General features: G+C 37.9%; 1 protein-coding gene and 1 long non-coding RNA gene across 3 annotated transcripts in view; one reads left to right on the plus strand and one right to left on the minus strand.

Annotated features, from left to right (window-relative positions):
• STON2 (stonin 2) overlaps nt 1-7048 on the plus strand; it is a 153347-nt gene extending 146299 nt beyond the window's left edge. For both annotated transcript variants that reach the window (XM_059056068.2, XM_067027942.1), the window contains exon 7: nt 201-7048. In XM_059056068.2, coding sequence (XP_058912051.1) covers nt 201-284 — 84 coding nt within the window. In that variant the 3' untranslated portion in view covers nt 285-7048. The remainder of the gene's footprint in view (nt 1-200) is intronic.
• Nucleotides 1-23568, minus strand: part of LOC136793774 (uncharacterized) — a 31916-nt gene that overhangs the window by 2913 nt on the left and 5435 nt on the right. The window lies entirely within an intron of this gene.

Genomic DNA, 23568 nt, shown 5'->3' on the forward strand with positions numbered 1-23568 from the left:
AGGAATTCCAGACCAAGCAAAGGGCATGTGCAAAGACAGAGACATAATATACACATGGCCAGTAGCTTGGTGTGACTAAAGCCCAGAACATTAACCAAATTACAAGGACTCTCAAAGAACCTAGTGAGGTTTTCTCTTTTGGTTTATTTATTTGTTGGGATGTTTTCCTGATATTTCTCTCCAACTTCTATTCTTGACAGGTGGAAATTGAGCAAAAAAAGAGTTTGAAGCCAGACTTTGAAGGAGATGAAATGGAAAATCCCAAGGAGTGTGGGGTCCAGTGACGAAGCCCTACTGCAGGGGGCCCTGACCCAAGCATCACGACAGGATGTCTTCCTGAATAGCTGAAGTTCAAGGCACTGCCTACCATGGCTACTCCATGTTGGTAACAGTGTATAGGACCTCCCCCTTTGTAGTTACCTGTATTCTAACAGGAAGCCCTCAGGTGCTTGCTTTGGAGAGGCTCTGATCATGCCTGAAGCACCTGGGTCACCTGACTTTTTGGAGCTTACTGTATAATTAAGCCTCCTCTCCACTCTGCGTATCTCACAGCACTTGCGTATGCTTTGTGACTGATAAAGTCAGGAAAAGAAACTCCCAACATCGCTGTTGGTGCGATTTCCTTCCGATGTTCATCTGTCACTCACATCAGTTTCTGGAAAACAATCTTGAGAAGTTAATTAACTAAGACTCCATCTCTGTCACTCCCCTTAGCAAAAGTTGAGAAAAGGTACAAAACTGATTTCCTCTTTGGGTCTGCTAGACCTTTCATAGGTGTCTCCATTCTTCAAATGTTAACACTATGCAACAGAAGTTTTTGAGATGTTTCCCTCCTGGTTCTAGATAGTGTTGATTGAAACACTTTTTCCATCTTTCTAAGGCATCAGTTCCAGGGTTCATTACCCTGAGTCACAATAGACAATGGAAAAAAAAAGGCACAAGAGGACACTTTTAAATTCTGTGATTAGCCCCACATTCTGCGAAGAGTGGCTATTGAAGAGAAAGCAAAATTGAGCTTACTTTTCTTCGTTCTGGGGAAAAAGAACATCCATTGTAAGATTATATTCAATTCAGGAGACAGCTTAAATCTCAGTGAATTTCCAAATTCACACTGAAAAATATAGGCCATTTCTGATTCCCGAAACAGATGGATACATATATCTCAGGCATTTGTCAGGGGCATTTGGGAACTCTTTTTATACCTCATAGCCCGTAGACAGCTGCGTGTCTCTTTAACTCAAACTTTACAGGAAATACAAATTGAAAAGATCATTTTAAAAGCCGTTTCAAAACTGAGCTTGTATGAGCTTTTCCTAAAAATTCAGAGTTTGATAATCACAGTATTGTAATAGATCTAAAAGGCAGAAGACTCTAGGGTAGAGATGAGGGAAAGCCATATTTTTCTAACGTTGGGAACATTAAATGCTGATTCCAAGAATCTAGGACACTCAATATTCTTTCTCTTCATCTGTTCCAGCTCACATTCTGTACCTCTGCATCCCAAAGGGGATACGAGCTCAACAATTTAAAGGCAGCTTTTACCTGCCTTCCTGTTTCTCCCATGAAGAATAGAGTAAGGGTTATCCAATTTGTAGATGACATAGAAATAGACATGTAACTAGTCTGTTGACTGGCAGATTCGGGATTAGTTCATTCCGTGAATATTCACTGAATTCTGTGTATTGACACTAAGATATAGAAATCATTGTAATTTTTTGAAATACCTGAACATAAGACTGAAACTAAAAGGATGAAATTAAATAGGCATTAATGAGAAACTCTATATTCTGAGTTTCTTAAATGCAACCCACTAAGTACAAAATGGGGTACCTATGTGTGTACGGATGTGTGTGTTTACCTATGTGTGTTAATGGGAAGGGTGTTGGAAAGTCCTGGTTTCACAGCAGTTTCTGTATAAAATGTTTTCTTGGGGAAATGTGAGTTCAGTTTTGAATCGGGAGTATATCATAGCTATTCACAAAACTAATGCATTCAGCCTGTAGTAACAGAAGTCTAGGGAGCCCTGCATGCTGCACTGGTCAGTCCACATCTGGATGGAGGGCTGGTTCAATTCTGGGAACCACATTTTGAGAGAGATGTTAATAAATTGATTGTGTCCAGTCAGGTGGCCAGGGTTGTGGAGAGTGTGATTATACATGGAATAGGGGAATACTTCCCCTGAAGAACAGAAGGTATAGCTGGAAAGGGAAAAAGAGGGAATGATACAATAGCTGCCTTGAAATCTCTGTTGAGCTATAAAAGGGGAGAGGAATTGGATTTTTCCTGTGTTGCTTCAAAGGGCAAAAAGAGGAGCTTTATAGATGACAGATGTTTGCTTCAGTATAAGAAAGAACTTTGTAATAAGAGTTGTTCTAAACAGGAATGGACTCATACAGTAAAACTTCCAGTTGCTGCAAATGCCCAAAGGCTAAAATAACCCTTCCTAAATGCTATGAAAGGGACTCTTAGATTGGATTTGGGCTAGATTCTTAACAAGATCCCTTCTACATATAGGTTTAGTTTCAACAGTGTTTGTTTTTAGTTTGATATGTCGTTTTTCATGCTCTTTGAAATACAGTGGAGTCCCCTAGAGGTCTTTGTCAACTGAGGACTCCAAGGCATAGCCCTTCCCCTGTTGTGCTAAAAGCACATGAGATTCCTTATAGAAACATTGAAATGGGTTGAAGAGTTGGCAAGGTGAAGGTCATTCTAGAACCTTCTTTACCGGAGGTTAGCACCTGTGCACCCTCGAAAGCTCTCTGCTTCACCTGCTAGCATCACATGTGTATCGGTGGTTGGATTTTTTTTCCTGTTGGTTAATTCTCATTGCCTTTGTACTTTCACCTGGACATTTTTTTTTTAAACCAAGGGATGGGAAAATCCCTTCCATGCTATCTACATTCAGCAATCAAATTATCATTCATTTTAAAAAACCTACCACCTTGATTTCATCAGATTTGTTTTCCCTCTACTGTTTTTTGGAAGTTGATTATGGGTAGCATTTAGGGGGTTGAGAAATATAATACTATATATTTTTAGATGTAGTTTCTATGTAGTTTTGTTAATAGCCTACATAGAAAACACTGTTGGGCAAATACCTTTTTGATATGCAGATTCTAAGTTTGCCACCCTGGACTTGGATTTTGTGTGTGTGGCCACAAATTATTTGTGGCCACCAATAATCCTTGTCTATGTTATCAGTAATGTGAAAATATTAGAAGTGAATTCATTTTACCATACATAGTCTATTACTATTAGAATATCAATTAAATGTCTCATGATATTAAGAGCTGTGCTTTTTTGTTTGAGACTGGTGACTTCCTTTTTTGACGTTATAGTAAAGGAGGATGAGAGATGTACTCATGATATATCAAGTGAGACTATGAGGTACTCTGTGGATGCACCATTAATCTCCCCTTTGCCACTCATGTAAACATACTACTAGTTATGCCTTATCAAAATTGTGTATTTTACTTATCTGAAATATAATCTGGACAGTTTTTTTCTCTTCTATTTTCTTCTGCCCACCCCTCCCCAACCTTCCTGCATTATTGGCAGGGCTCATAACCCTTGAGAACATTTTTTTTCTTTTTGGCTGTGCTGCACAGCTTGCGGGATCTTAGTTCCCTGACCAGGGATTGAACCCAGGCGACTACATTGAAAGTGCTGAGTTCTAACCACTGGACTACCAGGGAATTCCCAAGAACATTTTTTTTAATGTAAAATATTTCTTATTTGAAATTAGAATAATTTCCTTTCAAATCCTGTAGATGGAGGCAGGAGCTTATTTCCCTAGAAATTCATATTCCCAAGAAATGTGATCCATGGAGGCAAGAAATGGCTCTTATTCTTGGTTTCTAGTACCTACCACCAAGTTAGTTTGGAATATAATAAGTTTCAGCTACCTTAAATCCTGTGCTGATAGGACAAACAGATATTAATGAAATAAAGGAAAATTACTTAGGTATTCAATAAATGTTTGCTGAATGAATACTGACGCTTAGACTCTAAGACTACCTAACTCTTACTTATCAAACACATTAAAGCACACAAGCATGCTTCTATTTCCTGGAGAACTTAAATAATTTTTCTTTCCTTGCCTCCATTGTCAACTAGTGGTAACTGTCAGCACTTAGGCACTTAATGTGCATCTGAACTTAAACTACAGTATATCTTATTCATATTGAAAAACAGTTTTCTGCCCAAAGATAACAGTAGCACAGATGCTGTCATAGTCCAGATTATTGATTCAGTTTTGTTCTTGCAAGTCAGACAGCTCTGTGAGCCTAAGCCTTGCCCATTCGAATGGTGAGGGAGAAGAAAGCATTTAATAGAGTACATGGACAGTCTTGGTGTGCTAGGTCTTTGTTGTCCCCAACATTAACCACTGACCAATGTTACTGCATATTGATTTTGTCACCATAGTAAGAAAGATGGAGGCCTGGGGTAGTAAGGCTGAAACGTGTTAAGTGACATCATGATTTCAGAGCTGCTTTAAATCTCGTAAGTTTCGTGGTGGGAAAACAGAGAATGATCTGAAATTCTTCTTAAAAATCTTTAAAACATTAAGTTGATTTGAGTAGGAAGCACTGCCATTTAGCCTACTTTAAAAATTTTTCCCAAGTGGGAATGGTAACTTTAACTCTTCTACGAATGATGATTATAAGTTAATTCTAGCATATCTAGAGTTTAGGTCATGTTAAGAATGCAACAGGAAATTCAAACAAAACTGACCAAACAGCTAAATCCACAAAAAATATTATCTAGTAAAGGAATTATCTCTTAACATTTCACTAACAAGTGTCATTCAAAACATGACAGCTCTTATATTAGTCATAGCATTTTCACCAACTTCTAAACATATTGTCATTACCAGTGTCTAAGTGCCAATTCCCTACAAGTCACCACCTCTCTACCATTTCTGAATTATGTTCTTTTTAAATGAAACTCGCTTTGGATATTGCGACTCATATTTATGTATTTAAGGAATTAAAAGTGAAAGAGACATAAATGTAGAAAATAAATGTGTGTCAGTAGTATTTCCCCATGTATTAACTAAAGTAGGAATATGGAATTTTTACATTTCTTATACTGTGCCTTAGCAAATCTGATTGAGAGTGTAGTCCTTTTAACAACTGGGGGAAAAAAAAGTATCTCTGAATTTGCAATTCCAGGCCTGTAAAGGCAGAAACTATCCATAGCAATGTGTTTGGTAGTGCCTGGAGAGAGGCAAATAATAACTGCATGTAATGAAAAGCTATAAAAGAACAGAATCAAAAAACAGAATGGCAATATGAAAAAATAAAGTACAGAGAAATGACAAATATAGCAGTGGCCACCAAACCTCAAAATACCTGAACTAGAGGCCATCCCTTAAATGTAAGGAGCTCCAGGAATAATAAAAGATTGCCTAGCAGGGATAAACAACAGAATTAATTCAGTTCAACAGGTATTTGGTCAAGGTGCTGTCCCAGTAACCAGCTTCCCTAAAGGGAACTAAGGCCAAACACAAGGACACTGAGGACTGTTGATGTAAAGACATTGGTGGGCGTGCCCTTTATCAAGGGAGAATTGGGGTTTCTATGAATCTTTAAAGGACGCAGTCATGAAGACAAGCATCATGTTAAGTCACTTGCAATTTTCCCAGTTGGGCTTCAGAAACCTCAGCTAAAAAAGTGAGGACGCTGGACTGATTGTTCCCTCCGTTCCTTTCCAGCTCCAGTGTTAACGGATTATTTTACAAACTATCTTTGGTGCCACTGTCAGTGATACTTCATGTCAATAGGACTTTTCATATAATCTTAAGAACCAAGAAGTTTAAAATTTGAATACTGGGAAAAGCAGCTGGCCCATCTTTTCTCTTTTAATGTCTCTATCCTTACCATCTGCCCAGACAACCCTGGAGTCCTCTATTTTGTAGTTGCCTTCAAAACACAGATAAACGTGGAGGATCAAAAGGACGGTGAAGATCAGTTGGAACACTGCTCTGGAAGTTCCTCTGGCATCACCCAGCACAGCAGTGGTGTGAAGGTGAAGAGGAACTGATAGGATTTGGGTACTACCTGAAGTAGAAGTCGGTCTAACCCTCCAAGGGGCTATCTCGGGATGATCAACGATTTACAGATATGTCCTTTTATACGAAAGACTGCAGAAATCGAGGGAGGGAAAAAACACTCAGTAAACATTCTGGGACTACCTGTGACACAGTTATGGCAAAACGCGATGGAAGGGTCAGTCCTCCCTATCCTCACAGTCTCTTAGTAACATGAAAATGTAATTATTTTTTTAAAAACGTGTACAAGCTACAAAATAGCATCTCTTGTGGTGTTAATTTGATTTTAGGTTCCTGTACTAAGAGTTGCTCAAATATAATGGCTCAGTTCCAGCCAGACAAAGTAAAGGAATTCTAGCATCCTCTTCCTGTTCAGTCCCACCTTCTGCCTCAGATCAAACCCTCAGTGCTGGCTGTGGACACCATCTAGCCGCACTGTGACTGAAGCCTTAAGCACCGCTGTCTTGCCTCTGTGAGCTTCAGGGTCAGCACCCACACGTGGTTTCCAATGGGAGTGGTTCTGGGAAAGCAGATGTGCAATCAGATCCTGACGGCAACCTGTCGGACCAAAGCAGCTAAGGGTTTTGAAGTACTGGGGTGACAGAGGGAAGAATATAAACTCCTCTGACCCTAAGTCAGCATGCATTTAACCTTTGTGTCAGTCAACCTGCCAACAGAACCTGGAGAAAGTTTACCATATCCAAGAAATGAAACAAAATCAATCAGTGTTTTAAGTCAGGGAGTGCTAAAAGAGCACCCCCTCCTCACTCTCCATTTTTCTATTTTCTAACGCTCATAGAGCATTTCAATGTGTCAGGATGGAGGGACCCAAGATCCAGTGAATGATTCAGCTGATCCAAGGTTTGGCTTTTCCTTCCTTCATCATCTATCCTCATTCAATGTAAATTCTTGTACTATGTGATTTATTTTATGTAAAAACAGCTTACTTTAAAAAAATGTGCCTATGTAATAAAGTCTACACACTGGCTAACTCTACAGAGGTGAGGTTTTGTTTTTAATTGTTCTGCTGATTATCATCTGTAATACCCTTTTTGAGCTAGGAAAAAGAGCTGTTAATAAAAATTTTTAAACAATCTGTCACTATGTAAGATTTAATGAGGTCAAGCATAATAAAAAATATTTATTATTAAGAAGACTTATCACCCTGTTAATATAGTTAGTGATCATAAGCTGACAAGTTAACAAGTGACCTGTATCCTAGTTAAGTTTATCATGAATGTACTTTAGTCAATTCAAGATATATTTATTGCACTGATATTTTGTGTCTAATTCTGTGAGAAAACAAATAGTTCCTAAGGTGGTTTGTTTTTGGCAATAAGCACAGACACATATAAGTAAGTTAGAAATGTAACAGAGCACATAATCAATAACAGAGTATTTGAATTATGTTCTTGGCATACTGTCAGCACTCAACAAATAACTGTTCAACTGATTGATGAATCCAAGTGACCAATGTCAACATAGAAAAAAAAAATCAATATGGACTAGAATACTTGGGAGATTTTCACAAGAAAGATGGTTTTTCAGTGAGATCTGGAGGAGGGGGTAAAATGTAGCTCAGTGGCAAGAGGAAGGGAGTTTAGGGTTGGGAAGAGGCAGGTGTAAAAGTGGTTGGATTAGCTGGTGAGCCTGACCTGGGTGAAGGGTTCATGCACATCAAGAGGTAAGAGTGACAGTGAGGCCACGCTGTGGAAGAGCTGGCCTCCAGGTTGAGCGTGGACTCAATCTAATAAAGGCTATGAAGCCATTTCAGAATCTGGCTAATAAAGCATTATTCTAGAAAGACTAATCTGTCTACAACGTGCAGGGTATTTTGGTCTAGGGAAAAGATTAAACGCAAGGAAAACAAAGGTTTTTTGGAGTAAACAAGAAAGAAACAGAGCTTTGTGTTTTGTTTAGTTCAGACAGACCACAGACATTGCAAAGTACAGTTATCTACAAGGGGAGAACTCAGGTCAGTTCAGTGGCCCCCTGCCATTGAGAGAACTCTATCCTGAACACACAGAATTTTATAGCCTAGTTGGTACAAAATTAACTGATACTAGTAACTGTTATCAGGTGCACAATAGGGTTAAAAGCCAAACAAGAGCATAAAATTTTCTTAAGTTGTGGATTCTGAAGAATATTCTACTGCTTCCCCCTATTCTTCCATCCCTATCTGCCCAGAGTCCTCTTGAACAAGTTTTGAGACCTAATTGTCTAGGTCCCGCATTATCACAAGGTTTTAGCCTCTAAAGTCCCCGTTTCCTTTTAATATCCAAGTGGAATAACTACTCAAGTAACTGTTTGAAGCTAAGTATGCTCCCTAATGTTCCTCAGGATTTGGGGGAGGGGGAGTTGAGAAGAGAATGAGGGGAAGTGAGGATGAGAATTGAAATGTCCTCAGTGTAATTTGTCAGCTCTTATTCTAACCGCACCCCCCCCCCCCCCCCAGCTCCTCTCTGATCACCTCCGACTGCCTCCTCTGTATTCCTCCACACTGGGCAGCTTTCTGTATTCCCAAAGCATAATAATGTGACCTAACACTTAGGTAGTGCTTATACTCTGGTGCAGCGACCTGTAGTAAGTATTTTAGATGCATTATCTTATTTAATGAAGGCAGCCCCCTTTCTCCATTCTGCAAGGCACTAATAATTCAAGGCTGGTGGTACAACCAATGTTTACTGAAGGTTAGCAATCAATGGTGAGTATTTACAGCACAAAACAGGAAAAGAACTTAAAACTGAATATCAAATATCCCAGTTTTTAAAGTTCATTACCCATACCCCACAGAGGAAGTCCTTATTAAACATCTTTCTTGGGGCTTCCCTGGTGGCGCAATGGTTGAGAGTCCGCCTACTGATGCAGGGGACACGGGTTTGTGCCCCGGTCTGGGAAGATCCCACATGCCGCGGAGCGGCTGGGCCCGTGAGCCATGGCCGCTGAGCCTGCGCATCCGGAGCCTGTGCTCCGCAACGGCAGAGGCCACAACAGTGAGAGGCCTGCGTACCGCAAAAAAACCCAAAAAAACATCTTTCTTGCTCAGCTCTAGCCTGAGTAAATGGAACCAATCCCTCAAGTCCCCAAACCACTGTCTCACTGCCAAGGGAAAACTGAAAACTCTTCTTAAAAATCCCATCTTAAATGAGAATTAAGTTCTAAAGTTCAACACTTGAAAATCACTTAAATTTCTATAAAATAAAGCAGACTACAGTGTCAGTCTTCTTTAATGAAAGTTGCTCTATGACCCTCAATTAATTTTTCAATTTCTTCACTGAGGATACGAACAGGAGTCATCACCACCAAAAATCCCGGCCACCTGAACAATGCCTTCCAGTGCATGGTCAATGTGGGGAAGTCATAAAAATGAGTCACACAATTATTCCCTGAGTTTTACCAACATGAATTGACTGTTTCAGTCTTGACAGCATCTTTTATCTGCCTCACAGACCCACTGAGTGGAATGGCAGACCAAATAACTTGAATAGAAGTATAATGTCTCCATTGTACTTCACTTTATTATGCAAAGCAATTTTTAGTTCCACTCTATCACCTCCTGTTATGGACCCACTGAAGTATCTTTCCAAACTGAAGAGAATTATATCTTAGATCTTCAGAAAAGAACTTACAAAAACTCACAATTTTTCTTTAGTGGTGTCAAAATTACAGATAATATCTTTCAAAAGGAGTTAAAATCAAAATACATGTACTTTCCTCCTCAGCACGGTCTAGGTAAACAGAAAAGAAAAGGATAAAATCTATTCTCCACCTGTCAAGAGCACACCCCAGGGGTCAAGACTTTTCTCTCATCTCCCTCTTGCTCTCCTCCCCTCTCTTCTTTTCACTAATAGGCATAAAGTCCTGACAGCCTAGACTAATCTGGTGGCGGTGGCACAGAAAGGGACAAACCTCAGAGACTGGGACAGTCTCCAGTTATTTCTTCCCGTATTGAACTCTTTTGAACAAACCCCTATTGTACATCTCTTCTACTGCCTTTGTCAATTGTGTGCTGCCTTTTAATGTTTTATATTTATTAGGTTTATCCTCCTCTTTAAAAAGCAATAGAGAACTGGCTTTCTCAGCATGTGGCCAAAATGCACCAAAAGCAATATGAATCAGTAAGCGTAAATCAACATGCAGTTGAATATGACTAAAATTCACTGTGTATTCAAGACTTTCTTGAAGTCAACTCCTCTTTCCACCTCTGAGCCTCTGCAGTCTGGGAAGTCTCTCTACTACTGCTTTTCTTTCTCTGTGTAACTCAGAGGTTACTGCTGTTAGAAATTCTGCAAGAATGTTAATTCTCCCGACTTCCTATGCAGTACAAAATTTATCTCTTAATTTCACTCTCTTAATACACATCTAATAAGGGGATGACAACTGCAATGAAAAAAGAAATGCTCAGCGCAAAGGATACAAGTATTTGGTGACCAGACTGAATGCCGGGGCAAAGGAGAAAGAATCAACAATTTTGAACACTGCACTTGCTTATGTTTATCCTGCAATCCTGCAAGTAGCCTATCAGAAACTTAATGTTTAAAAAAACACAAAAACAAAACCAAAAAACTTGCTATTTCTTTTGCTACCAAAATAACAGATAACAAGTTGTTACCAATATATTCTCTCCTGAGATTTTAAAATGATGAACTGAAAGAATACCCAAGACATCAAGTTAAGGCTCAGTCTGGGAAAAGCTAAGAAAGTCTATGTGACTTGTTGAGAATAACATATAAAAGGCTCCAATCAAGATGGTGGAGGGGGCTTCCCTGGTGGCGCAGTGGTTGGGAGTCCGTCTGCCAATGCAGGGGACACGGGTTCGTGCCCCGGTCTGGGAAGATCCCACATGCTGCAGAGCAGCTGGGCCCGTGAGCCATGGCTGCTGAGCCTGCGCATCCGGAGCCTGTGCTCTGCAACGGGAGAGGCCACAACAGTGAGAGGCCTGCGTACCGCAAAAACAAACAAACAAAACAAAACAAAAAAAACAAAAAAAACAAAAAAAAACCCTCCCAACAAACAAAAGCCCAAGACCAGATGGCTTCACAGGTGAGTTCTACCAAACATTTAGAGAAGGGTTAACACCTATCTTTCTGAAACTATTTCAAAAAACTACAAAGGAAGGAACACTTCCAAACTCATTCTATGAGGCCAGCATCACCCTGATACCAAAACCAGACAAAGATATCACACACACAAATTTACAGGCCAATATTACTGATGCACATAGATATAAAAATCCTCAACAAAATATTAGTAAATCAAATGCAACAATACATTAAAAGGATCATACATTATGATCAAGTTGGATTTATTCCAGGAATGTAAGGATTTTTCAATATTCACAAATCAATCAATGTGATAAACCACATTAAGAAAGTGAAGAGGGCTTCCCTGGTGGCACAGTGGTTTAGAGTCCACCTGCTGATGCAGGGGACACGGGTTCATGCCCCACTCCAGGAAGATCCCACATGCTGTGGAGCAGCTGGGCCTGTGAGCCATGGCCACTGTGCCTGTGCGTCTGGAGCCTGTGCTCCACAATGGGAGAGTCCATGACTGTGAGAGGCCCGCGTAGCGCAAAAAAAAAAGAAAGTGAAGAATAAAAACTATATAATCAGCCAAATAGATGAAGGAAAAGCTATTGACAAAAATTCAACATCCATTTATGATAAAAACTCTCCAAAAAGTGGGCATAGAGGGAACATACCTCAACATAATAAAGGCCATACGACAAACCCACAGTTAAGGTCATGTTCAATGGCAAAAACCTGAATGCGTTTTCTCTAAGATCAGGAACAAGACAAGGATGCCCACTCTTGCCACTTTTATTCAACACAGTATTGAAAGTTTTCGCCATAGCAATCAGACAAGAAAAAGAATCCAAATTGGAAAGGAAGAAGCAAAACTGTCACTGTTTGCAGATGACATGATTACTATACATAGAAAATCCTAAAGACACCACCAGAAAACTAGTAGAGCTCATCAATAAATTGGGTAAAGTTGCTGGATACAAAATTAATATACAGAAATCTTTTGCATTTCTATACATTAACAATGAACTACCAGAAACAAAGGAAACAATCCCATTTACCATCACATCAAAAAGAATGAAATACCTAGGAATAAACCTACCTAAGGACATAAAAGACCTGTACTTGGAAAACTATAAGACACTGATGAAAGAAATTGAAGATGAAACAAACAGATGGAAAGATATACCATGTTCTTGGACTGGAAGAATTAATATTGTTAAAATGACCATACTACCCAATAATCTACAGATTCAATGTGATCCCTATTAAAATACCAACTGCATTTTTCACAGAACAATAATAAATAATTTTAAAACCTGTATAGAAACACAGAAGATCCCCAAAGAGCCAAAACAATCTTGAGAAAGAACAGAGCTGGAAAAATCAAGCTCCCTGACTTCAGACTACACTACAAAGCTATAGTAATCAAAACAGTATGGCACTGGCACAGAAACAGACAGATAGATTAAAGGAACAGAATACAGAGCCCAGAAAAAAAACCCATGCACTTATGGCCAATTAACTATGACAAAGAAGGCAAGAACACACAATGGAGAAAATACAGTCTCTTCAATAAGTGGTGCTGGGAAAACTGGACAGCTACATGTAAAATAATGAAATTAGAATATTCTCTAACACTATATACAAAAATAAACTCAAAATGGATTAAAGACCTACGTGTAAGATTGCATAGTATAAAACTCCTAGAGGAAAACATAGGCAGAACACTCTTTGACATAAATCACAGCAATATTTTTTTGGATCCATTTCCCACAGCAAAGGAAATAAAAGGAAAAAAAATGGGATCCAATCAAACTTAAAACCTTTTGCACAAGAAAGGAAACCACTGATAAAATGAAAAGACAACCTACTGAACGGGGGAAAATTTTTGCAAATGATATGATCGATAAGTGGTTAATATCCAAAATATACATATAGCTCATACAACTCAGCATCAAAACAACAACAACAAACCAATTAAAAAAATCTGCAGGACTGAATAGACATTTTTTCAAACAAGCCATGCAGATGGCCAACAGGCACATGAAAAGATGCTCAACATTGCTAATCATCAGGGAAACTCAAATCAAAACCACAATAAGGGACTTCCCTCATTGCACAGTGGTTAAGAATTTGCCTGCCAATGCAGGGGACACAGTTTCGAGCCCTGGTCCAGGAAGATCCCACATGCTGCGGAGCAACTAAGCCCGTGTGCCCAACTATTGAGCCTGTGCTCTAGAGCCTGTGCACCACAGCTACTGAAGCCCACACGCCTAGAGCCCTGCTCTGCAACAAGAGAAGCCACCGCAATGAGAAGCCCATGCACTGCAATGAAGAGTAGGCCCCGCTCACTGCAACTAGAGAAAGCCCATGTGCAGCAACAAAGACCCAAAGCAGCTAAAAAATAATAAATAAGTAAATAAATTTATATATTTAAAAAACCCACAATGAGATATCACCTCACACCTGCCAGGATGGATACCACCAAAAAGAACACAAATAACAAATACTGGCAACGATGTGGAGAAAAGGGAACTTTTGCTCACTGTTGTTGGTAATATTAATTCATGTAGCCACTGTGGAAAACAGTATGGAGGTTTCTCAAAAACTAAAAATAGAACCACCACATGACCTAGCAATTCCATTCCTGTATATCTGAAAAAAATGAAAACACTAATTTGAAAAGATATATGCACCCCAATGTTTATAGCAGTATTACTTACAATTGTCAAGATATCGAGGCAAACTAAGTGTCCCTCAATGGATGAACAGATAAAGAAAACATGGTGTATATATATATATATATATACACACACACACACATATATATATATATAATGTGTGTGTATGTACATATATAAAACATATATAACGGACTACTACTCAGCCATAAAAAAGAAGGGAATTTTGCCATTTGCAACAACATGCATGGACTTGGAGGGTATTTTGTGAAATGAAATAAGTCAGATAGAGAAAGACAAATACTGTATGATTTCACTTATATGTGTAATCTAAAAAATTAATCTAGTGAATATAGCAAAAAAGAAACAGATTCACAGATATAGAGAACTAACTAGTGGTTACTAGTGGGGAGGAAGGGCAATATAGGGGTAGGAGATTAAGAGATATAAATGATTATATAAAAAATAAGCTATAAGGATATACTGTACAACACAGAATATAGCCAATATTTTATAATAACTGTAAATGGAGTGTGACCTTTAAAAATTGTGAACCACTATATTGTACACCTGTAACTTACATAATATTATACATTAACTATAATTCAATAAAAAATATTGTATGATCTCACTTATATGCAGTACTTAGTGTAGTCAAAATCACAGAGACACAATGTAGAATAATGGTTGCCAGGGGCTGGGGTTAGAGGGGAATGGGAAATTATTTTTTAATGCACAAAGAGTTTCAGTTCTGCAAGATGAAGTGTTCTGGAGATAGATGGTGGTGACAGTTGCACACTATGAATACACTTAATATCACTGACCTGTACACTTAAAAATGGTTAAGATGGTAAACTTTATGTGTATTTTACCACCGTAAAAACCATTGAAAAAAATCAACTGACCTCTTTAACCCCACCAAATACAATCCTATTTCTGTGAGCTAACAACAAAGCTTCTCAAAAAGTTGTCTATATTTGCTCTCACCAATTTTTTTACTTATTTTCTTCTCAATTCACTCCAAATTATCTTCCATCTCCATCACTACACTATAATGGCTTTTAAAATAAATAAATAAATAAATGTATTTATTTATTTTTGGCTGCGTTGGGTCTTCGTTGCTGCGTGTGGATTTTCTCTACTTGCAGTGAGCGGGGTTACTCTTCATTGCGGTGTGTGGGCTTCTCACTGCGGTGGTTTCTCTTGTTGCGGAGCATGGGCTCTAGGTGTGCAGGCTTCAGTAGTTGTGGTTCGCAGGCTCTAGAGCGCAGGCTCAGTAGTTGTGGTGCACGCGCTTAGTTGCTCCATAGCATGTGGGATCTTCCCAGACCAGGGCTCGAAACCGTGTCCCCTACGTTGGCAGGCGGATTCTTAACCACTGCACCACAAGGGAAGTCCCTATAATGGCTTTTGTCAATGTCCTTCAACTTGATAAATCCAAGATCTTTCCTATCATTATCTTATTTGCTTCTCAGCAGCAGTGGACAGCAGTAACCACTCTTTTTGAAACATTCTCTTCCCTTGGTGCCTGTATCCACCCCTTATCCTTCCTCCTATTCTCCTGGTTCATATGCTACATCATTTCCTGCTCCTTCCCAGTCTTGTTTTTTGGCTGTTCCTCCTTGGCCCATTCTCTAAATATCAGCATGCTTCCCCTTTCTCCCCTTACACTCCTCCCATGATCTCATACATTCCATGGCTATAAATACCTATACATGCTAAATGATTCACAAATCTTTATCTCCAGGTCAGCTTACTGAGTTCTAAACTCATGTTCAACAGTTTATTATCATCTCCAGTTGAATGTTCAACAGACGTCTAAACCTAACCATAACAGAACTTTTCCCACCCAAACATGTCTTTCCCTCAATTTTCCCCAACCTTAGCAACATCCTCCCACTTACTTAACAGAAACCTGAGGGTTTTTTTGGGGCTGTGCCGTGCCTGCGGCATGCAGGATCTTAGCTCCCCAACCACGGACTGAACTCGTGCCCCCTGCAGTGGAAGTGTAGCGTTTTAACCGCTGGACTGCCAGAGAAGTGCCAGAAACCTATGAGGTATTTTTGATAGTTCCTTTATCTAAACCTCATGTTCTACCCAAAGCAAGCCTAACTGGATCTCTTTTCAAAACATATGATGAATCTTTCTTTCCATCTCCACTCTTCTCACCTGAATTTCTACAATTACCTAACATGTTATATAATATTTACTTAGTTATCTCGTCTATTGTCTGTCTCACCAGTCTTACTGAGCTTCATGAGTGAAGGGAATTTTGTCTGTTTTGCTCTGTGCTGTACCCTCCTGGCCTAGAATAGGACTTGATGTGCCATAAATATCTGTTGAATGAATGGAAGAAAAGTCTAGTGGGAATAAGACAAGTAAAAAGTAATTATAATACTTTTTTTAAAAAGGAGAAACTATGTACAAAATTTAGAAAAGACAATATTTCCAGGCCTTAGAATTAGGCACAGCTTAATCTTTCCCTTTGTATGAAAGAAAAATAAGTACCAGAATAAAGAACACTGGGGAAATGTTTGTTTTAGTTTTCCCTTTAAAATGTACGTTGAAACAAAATACACAATTATATCAAATATTTTTCCAAATGATTAAAAAAATACAGAGGAATAATGATAGGGGAAATGATGGAAGGAATTAAAGGTTTCAAGAGCTGATTTCTCCAGAAAGGAAGAAAGGATAAAGATATGTGAAGAAAAACATTGTAAGTGTGTAGTATGAAGAAAGATACAGAAACAAATTTTAAAAGGCAAAGAACTTTTTCTGGAGCAATGAGAAAGGAGGTTGGTCTCAACTTGATAGTACAGCTACATGGGATCTTTATAAAGTCAAAGAGATAGGAGGTACAACCTATGGCCTGGGTAACTTGTGACTATCAATTAATACTTAACAGGTGGAAATCCTAAGACTCATCAACTCCATTTCTTAGAATCCACCCTACAAAGATAGTAACAAAAGCATATATAGGGGCACGCACGACGACATTGTTGCAACAATGTTTAAAACAGCAAAAAAGGAAAGTCTAACTGCACTTTCAACTTAAATTATTGTATACTCATACTATGAAATTCCATGCAGCCACTAAAAACACCTGAGTCAGCTTGAAATTTACTAGCCTAGAAAGAGATCTGTGATAGACTGGGTCTATGAAAAAAGCAAGTTGCATATAAAATTTAAAGCATGATTCCATTTCCTAGAGATAGGTACAGGGAAAACACAGGTGTGATTGAGAGGTATGAGTAGAGACAAGAACACAGGAGTTTCATTTTTATTTTCTATAGTTTTTCTTTGATGGTTTTGGTAATTTAATTTCCCTCATTTTGTGGTCCCCCCAACCCCCAATAAAATATTTTTTAAATGTTATGATTGGTTAAGGTTAAAATTAAGAGGGCTAAGTATGGAGACTAAGAACATACTGAGACTTTCAAAATGGTCTGTATTTGATAATCATCCAATCACATTTGTAAAAAGTCAGACAGAAATTCTGATTTCATTTTTTAAGCCAATACTGGAATGATGAAATTACATCAAGGTCACCGAACAGAGGCTATGTTTGGTATTCTGTAACTACTGCATTAAAAAGGAAAAATAAAAGCAAAAGGAAGAAAGGGAGACTGAGAAGAGAAGGGAGCGAGAAAGGAAAGTACATAAAGGGAGGTTAAGAGAAAAGGGGAGAGAGAAAGAAGGGATTTGGACTTGATTGTGTTGTCATTTGCTAAAATTAGAATTAAGAAGCAAATATGTGATGAATTCTATCATTTGAAAATAAAACCATTGTTAGTAGTAAATGTCACTAAGCAGGCAGCAAAATATATGAAGAGGAAATGAAACACCATTCTAGGGACTGTGGTTTCCTAGTCCTGTATTCTATCTGGGCTCAGGTGTATTTTGCCATCCTGTGGCCAAATAACAGTATTGATTTTTATCACAAAGTACAATATATCTGAAGCCTGAAAACTTATCATTTTAATTTGAGATATACTGAGGAACGCATTCTACACTTCACAAATGATTATAACTCTTGACTAGAGTTTATATAAAGCCTCAGTTTTAAACAATCTGAGTCATTTCAGGAAAGTGATGATTTTCAACTGATGTTGAGACAGAGAAATCAGTTATTCAAATGATCTATCCTCAAGAACTGGTATTAAAAAATGTGCTTATCTGGGCTTCCCTGGTGGCGCAGTGGTTGAGAGTCCGCCTGCCGATGCAGGGGACACGGGTTCGTGACCCGGTCCGGGAAGAGCCCACATGCCGCGGAGCAGCTGGGCCTGTGAGCCATGGCCGCTGAGCCTGCGCGCCCGGAGCCTGTGCTCCTCAACAGGAGAGGCCACAACAGTGAGAGGCCCACGTACTGAAAAAAAAAAAAAAAAAAAAAGTACTTATCTAGAGTGTAGTATGTGTTTTATCTCAAACTTGGAATTGCTTTGTTCTTTGATTCTAATTTTACCAATGGAAAAAACTTACACATTCAAAAGATAGATATGAACTTGCACTATCACAACACTGTTAATCAACTATACTCCAATATAAAATAAAAAGTTAAAAAAAACCCCAAAAGATAGGTATGAGCTTGCTTAATTGGTAAACTCAGTTCAGAAGTGTGTTCTGATTCCTAATTTTTGTTCTACTCCACTGCTTAACATAATCTAGACAAAGATAAAATAGAACCCATTTCATTTCCATTACCATCAAAATTATTATTATCCCTGATCTTTATGGAGGACCTACTTTGTGCCAATCACTGTGCTAAGGGACTTTACATGTATTATCTCTTAATTCTCCCACAACTCTCTAAAGTAGAGAGAGTTACTAATATTACTGCCATTTTACAGATGAAGTAACTTGCCTATGATTGGAACAAGGACAAGCATCTTTCTATCTGATTACAAAGCTCATGCTCTTGGGTACTGCTGTACCACTATCCCTGTCAATACACATGGCCTCTTCTAATTTATTGTGCAATGACATTGGTACAGGCCCAATTTCATTTATTTTTCTATCTACACAATGGGAGTTATACCACTGGTCCATGAGGTAAAATAGAAAGACTTCCCCTTCCCAATGTTCTACCACTAAAAATGGTAACCCTCCATTTTCTTGTTTTATGAAAGCATTTAAAAAATAATGTTAAAAAGGAATGTTTTGATTATAGAGACTCTTGCTAGAAAAATGACAATTCTCACCAAATTCAATAACTGAGTAAGCGTTATTTGGAATGGCAAATGGATGATTTTCAACTAATGTAGAAACAGAGACATCAGTTATTTAAATGATTTAATAAATGCGTTTTGATGATGCTTTTACAAAGGCTACCACATTTAATCGGGACTAATCTCACTTTCAACTCTCCAATTTTTATGTTATAGTTTCTTCTCCCAAATGAAGTTTAACATGTATATAATTAACATATATTTGACAAGCTTAACTACCAACATAATTTGATTCAAAAGCTTCACATCCTCCTGGATTGATAGCTTCCTATTTCTAAGACGGGTGGAAAGAGCCTTGAACCTGGAGCTCTAAAAATTTCATGAGTAAACAGCAATATAACCTTGGGCAAGTCACTGCTTAACCTGAGTCTCAGTTTCCTAACCATAACAAAGGGATAATATTACTCGTCTCATTGGACTGTTACAAGTTTTAAAGGAGGTACCTTGTGATTAAATCTTTTAGACTAAGTCCATTATAATTATTATTGCTTCTCAACTTGGCAGGGAACACAAAATGGCAAATTCCTCTTCTTTTTTATTTTTATTTTTAATTTTTATTTTTTTTGCGGTACGCGGGCCTCTCACCGTTGTGGCCTCTCCCGTTGCGGAGCACAGGCTCCGGACGCGCAGGCTCAGCGGCCATGGCTCACGGGCCCAGCCGCTCCGTGGCATGTGGGATCTTTCCAGACTGGGGCATGAACCCGTGTCCCCTGCATCGGCAGGCTGACTCTCAACCACTGTGCCACCAGGGAAGTCCTCCTCTTTTTTAAATCTCCGTTTTTCCTGTTTAAACATCCTTTCTTTTCCCCTAGTTGCTATCTCCTTACTTCGAAGAACCATCCTACATTAATGCAGATCCTTGTTCTCAAGGAGGTATTTGAACTGCACCTCCTGATTTTCTCCCAGAAACCCTTGTTAAATCAAAGACCAGCTCTCAGTATTTATGCAAATTCCTTACTTCCATTATGGCCTGGAAGCTACAATAATCTTTCTGCCACCTCCCCTTTCATAATCTCTACTACCTTTACTATCTGAGGAAGGTAGGTTCTGGAGAAGAACTGAAACTGAGCCATCTAGTTCCAGTTTCTGTAATAATTCTCTAAGATACAGTTTGTAGATTAACTCAGATTTAATTTATATACTATTGATATATTTTATTAGAAAACTGTCTGTGTAGAATTATCTTTCGTATCAGAAGCCTCTATCAAGTTAAAGATATATGAGTAAGAAGATAAAGTTGGTAGGTAAATCAAAGGTAACTTGGCCATTAGAATATTTTTATAAAAACATCTGAGCAAGCACCTTACTTTTCACCATTTTTAACTGTCCCAAATCACAGCTGTTCAACTTGTAAATCAAGATAAGGCATATGTAGCTGAGATGTAAGAATCAGAGAAAGCGGAAACCCACGTAATTAAACACAATGCTTAATATTAATTACATTTATAACACAATACCTACCAGGCCTTCTTGGGGATACCAACGGTCTTTCCACCGGAAAAAGAACTGTTACTGATTGTAAATAAGAATTCATTGGCTTATTTTTAATTTTTTAATGGAAAATTTCATTTAATTCAATAATTCTTTAATTTCGTCATATATCCAGTAAGTGTTTGAATTTCCAATTGTCTCCTAATTGTCATCTTTCTTTTACAGTTTATTTGAATTAGGATCTAAATAAGTTCCATATATTGTGATTGACTGACATGTCTTTCAAGTGTCTTTCTCTGTAGGTTCCTTTCTCTTTCTGAATTTGTTTGTTGAAGAAATTAAATCATTTATCCTGTGGCTTCCCAGGGTCTGGATTTTGCTGACTGCATTTCTGATACATAGTTGAAAATGTCCCTGCAACCTGTGTATTTTTTGTGTATTGTTAGTTGGATATAGAAGCTTGATCACATTCAGAGTACATATTTTGGGGTGGGAGTGTGGGTAAGACTACCTTACAGGTGGTAGTATGTTCTTCATCAAGAAGCACATAATACCTGGGTGTTTTATTTCTTTTTTTATGATGTTGGCAGATGTCAGTGCTTAACACCTCCATTTCTTAATTCATTAGAGGTTGCAAAATGGTGATATTCTATTATTCCTCATTCACTTATTAGCTGTAATACTTCTTTAAAGAGAAACTTCCTCTTATCTGCTGTATTAGTTTCTTGAGGCTTTTGTAATAAATAACCACAAATGTGGTAGCTTAAAAACAACAGAAATTTATTCTCTCATAGTTCTGGAGGCCAGAAGTCCAAAACAAAAATGTTGGCAGGGCCATACTCCCTCCAGATTCTCTAAGGGAGAATCTGTTCTTTGCTTCTTCCAACTTCTGGTGGCTGTTGGCATTCCTTGTTGCTGCATTGCTCTAATTTCTTCCACTATGGTTACATTTCCTCTTCCTCTTCTGTTTGTTCACCTCCATGTATCTTATAAAGATACTTGTCAATAAATTTAGGGCCTAACACAGTAAAGATTTCATCACAAAATCCTTAACTTAATTATACCTGCAAAGACCCTTTTTTCAAATAACATTTAGTTTCTGAGGATTAGAACATGGACGTATCTTTTGGTGGGCTACCATTCAAACCACTATATCTACTATTTGATACTTGGTACAATTCATGTAGGAAAGGCTGGAAATGCTTGATTATGTTTCTTTATTTACCAATCTTCAAAATGATGAGTTGTTTCCCTACCATTCTCCAATGGTGACCAATCAGAATTTTCATGTTTTGTTTTTTAGCAGCATTATAAATTAATGGATTTAAATATTTCATGCAATTCAACTTGTTGCAAGTACTATCCTATTGATACTCAAAGTGTCTCATCTTTGGCCAGTGGGGGCCTCTTCATGTTGGCTCCTAAATTCTTTTGACATGACACTAGGAGTCTTTGATATCTTCTGTTATGAGTTGAATTACCTCTTCCCAAAGAGCTATGTTGAAATCCTAATCCCCAGTACCTTAGAAAGTGACCTTATTTAGAAATAGTGTCTTAACAGAGGCAATCAAGTTAAAATGAGGTCATTAGGATAAGCCTTAATCCAATATGATTGGTATCCTTATTTAAAGGGGAAATTTGGACACAGAGATAGACATAAACTGAAGGAAAACAAGGTAAAGACACAGGGAAAATGCTATGTAAAGATGGAGACAGAGATTGGAGTGATGCGACCCAAGGCAAGGAATTCCAAGGGTTGCTAGCCACCACCAGAGGCTGGGAAGAGGCAAGAAAAGATTCTGCCCATAGTGTCAGACAGAGAATGGCCCTGCTGACACCTTGATTTCAGACTTACAGCTCCCAGAACTATGAGGCAATAAATTTCTGTTGTTTTAAGTCACCCAGTTTGTGATACTTTTTTACAACAGCTCTAGGACACTAATACACTTTCATGCTACCTGTATGAAAATATATTCTAGATTCATTTTGCATTAGGTAGGGCAATAATAGGCAATTCATTTGGTTTAAGTAAATTAATATGTTTCTTGCCCCAGTCCTGGAGTGAGAAATATTTCCAAGGAGCTCTAATTCATTTTAGTGGAAAATGGTACTTCAAGATCATAATCCGGGAGCTAGTAGGGCTCACAGATACTGGGCTACTCACCAGTGAGGTATTCAGACTTTTTCAGAACTATGTATTCAATATATTATATAAGTTAAAATGTATTGAGTTTGGGTTTTTGTTGCTTAAAAAAAAAAAAAAAGACATTTCCTGCTTTTGACCTAGAATCAGAATAAGATTATTTCTCCAAGGAGCACTGTTCTTAAAGTACCATAATCTAGGTACTAGGTATACACATTGCTAATGGGTTGGTTATAGTTTCTAGGACTTTTCAGAACCAGGAAGAAATATTTAAGATAAAATACACCATGACACTTCTAATTTAAATTCAGGACTACAGAATTTTCATTTATCCTCTTCTGTCTTAAATCTGAATTTCATTTCTCCTATGTTGGGAATCCTGTTTCTCAACAACGACTGGGATGGTATAATTAGATCATATAATTACTCATCTTCTTTATCCCACATATCACATTCAAAAAAAAAAAGAATACGTATACAACATTACCACCACAAATAAAAATATTGAGAGCAGTGAAAAAAACTTTTCATATTTTTGTCCTTAGAGAATATCCCACTACAGATATATATAGTTTAATGACTGTGTTTTAAAGTTACTTGAAAAAGTTCCTCTTTGTGTGTTACGAAATACACTGTTAGGTTAATTTGCTTCATTTTATTTTCAATTTTGAGATTTCTTCTCAAAAGTTAACTTTGTTTTATAATCTATCACCTAGAAGAATTAGAAAAAGAAGAATAAACAAAACACAAAGTCATCAGAATGAAGGAAATAATAAAGATCAGACAGAAAATAAATAAAACAGAGATTAAAAAACAGAAAAGATCAATAAAACCTGTTTTTTTTTTTTTTAAAGGATAAACAAAACCGACAAACCTCTAGCCAGGCTCACCAAGAAGAAAAGAGAGAGGACTCAAATAAACAAAATAAGAAAAGAGGAGAAATAACAGCTCATACCATAGATACATAAAAAATCATAAAAGAATACTATAAACAATAATATGCCAA

The sequence above is a fragment of the Kogia breviceps genome, chromosome 3 (genome assembly GCF_026419965.1).
Source record: "Kogia breviceps isolate mKogBre1 chromosome 3, mKogBre1 haplotype 1, whole genome shotgun sequence".
NCBI classification, from domain to species: Eukaryota; Metazoa; Chordata; class Mammalia; order Artiodactyla; family Physeteridae; genus Kogia; species Kogia breviceps.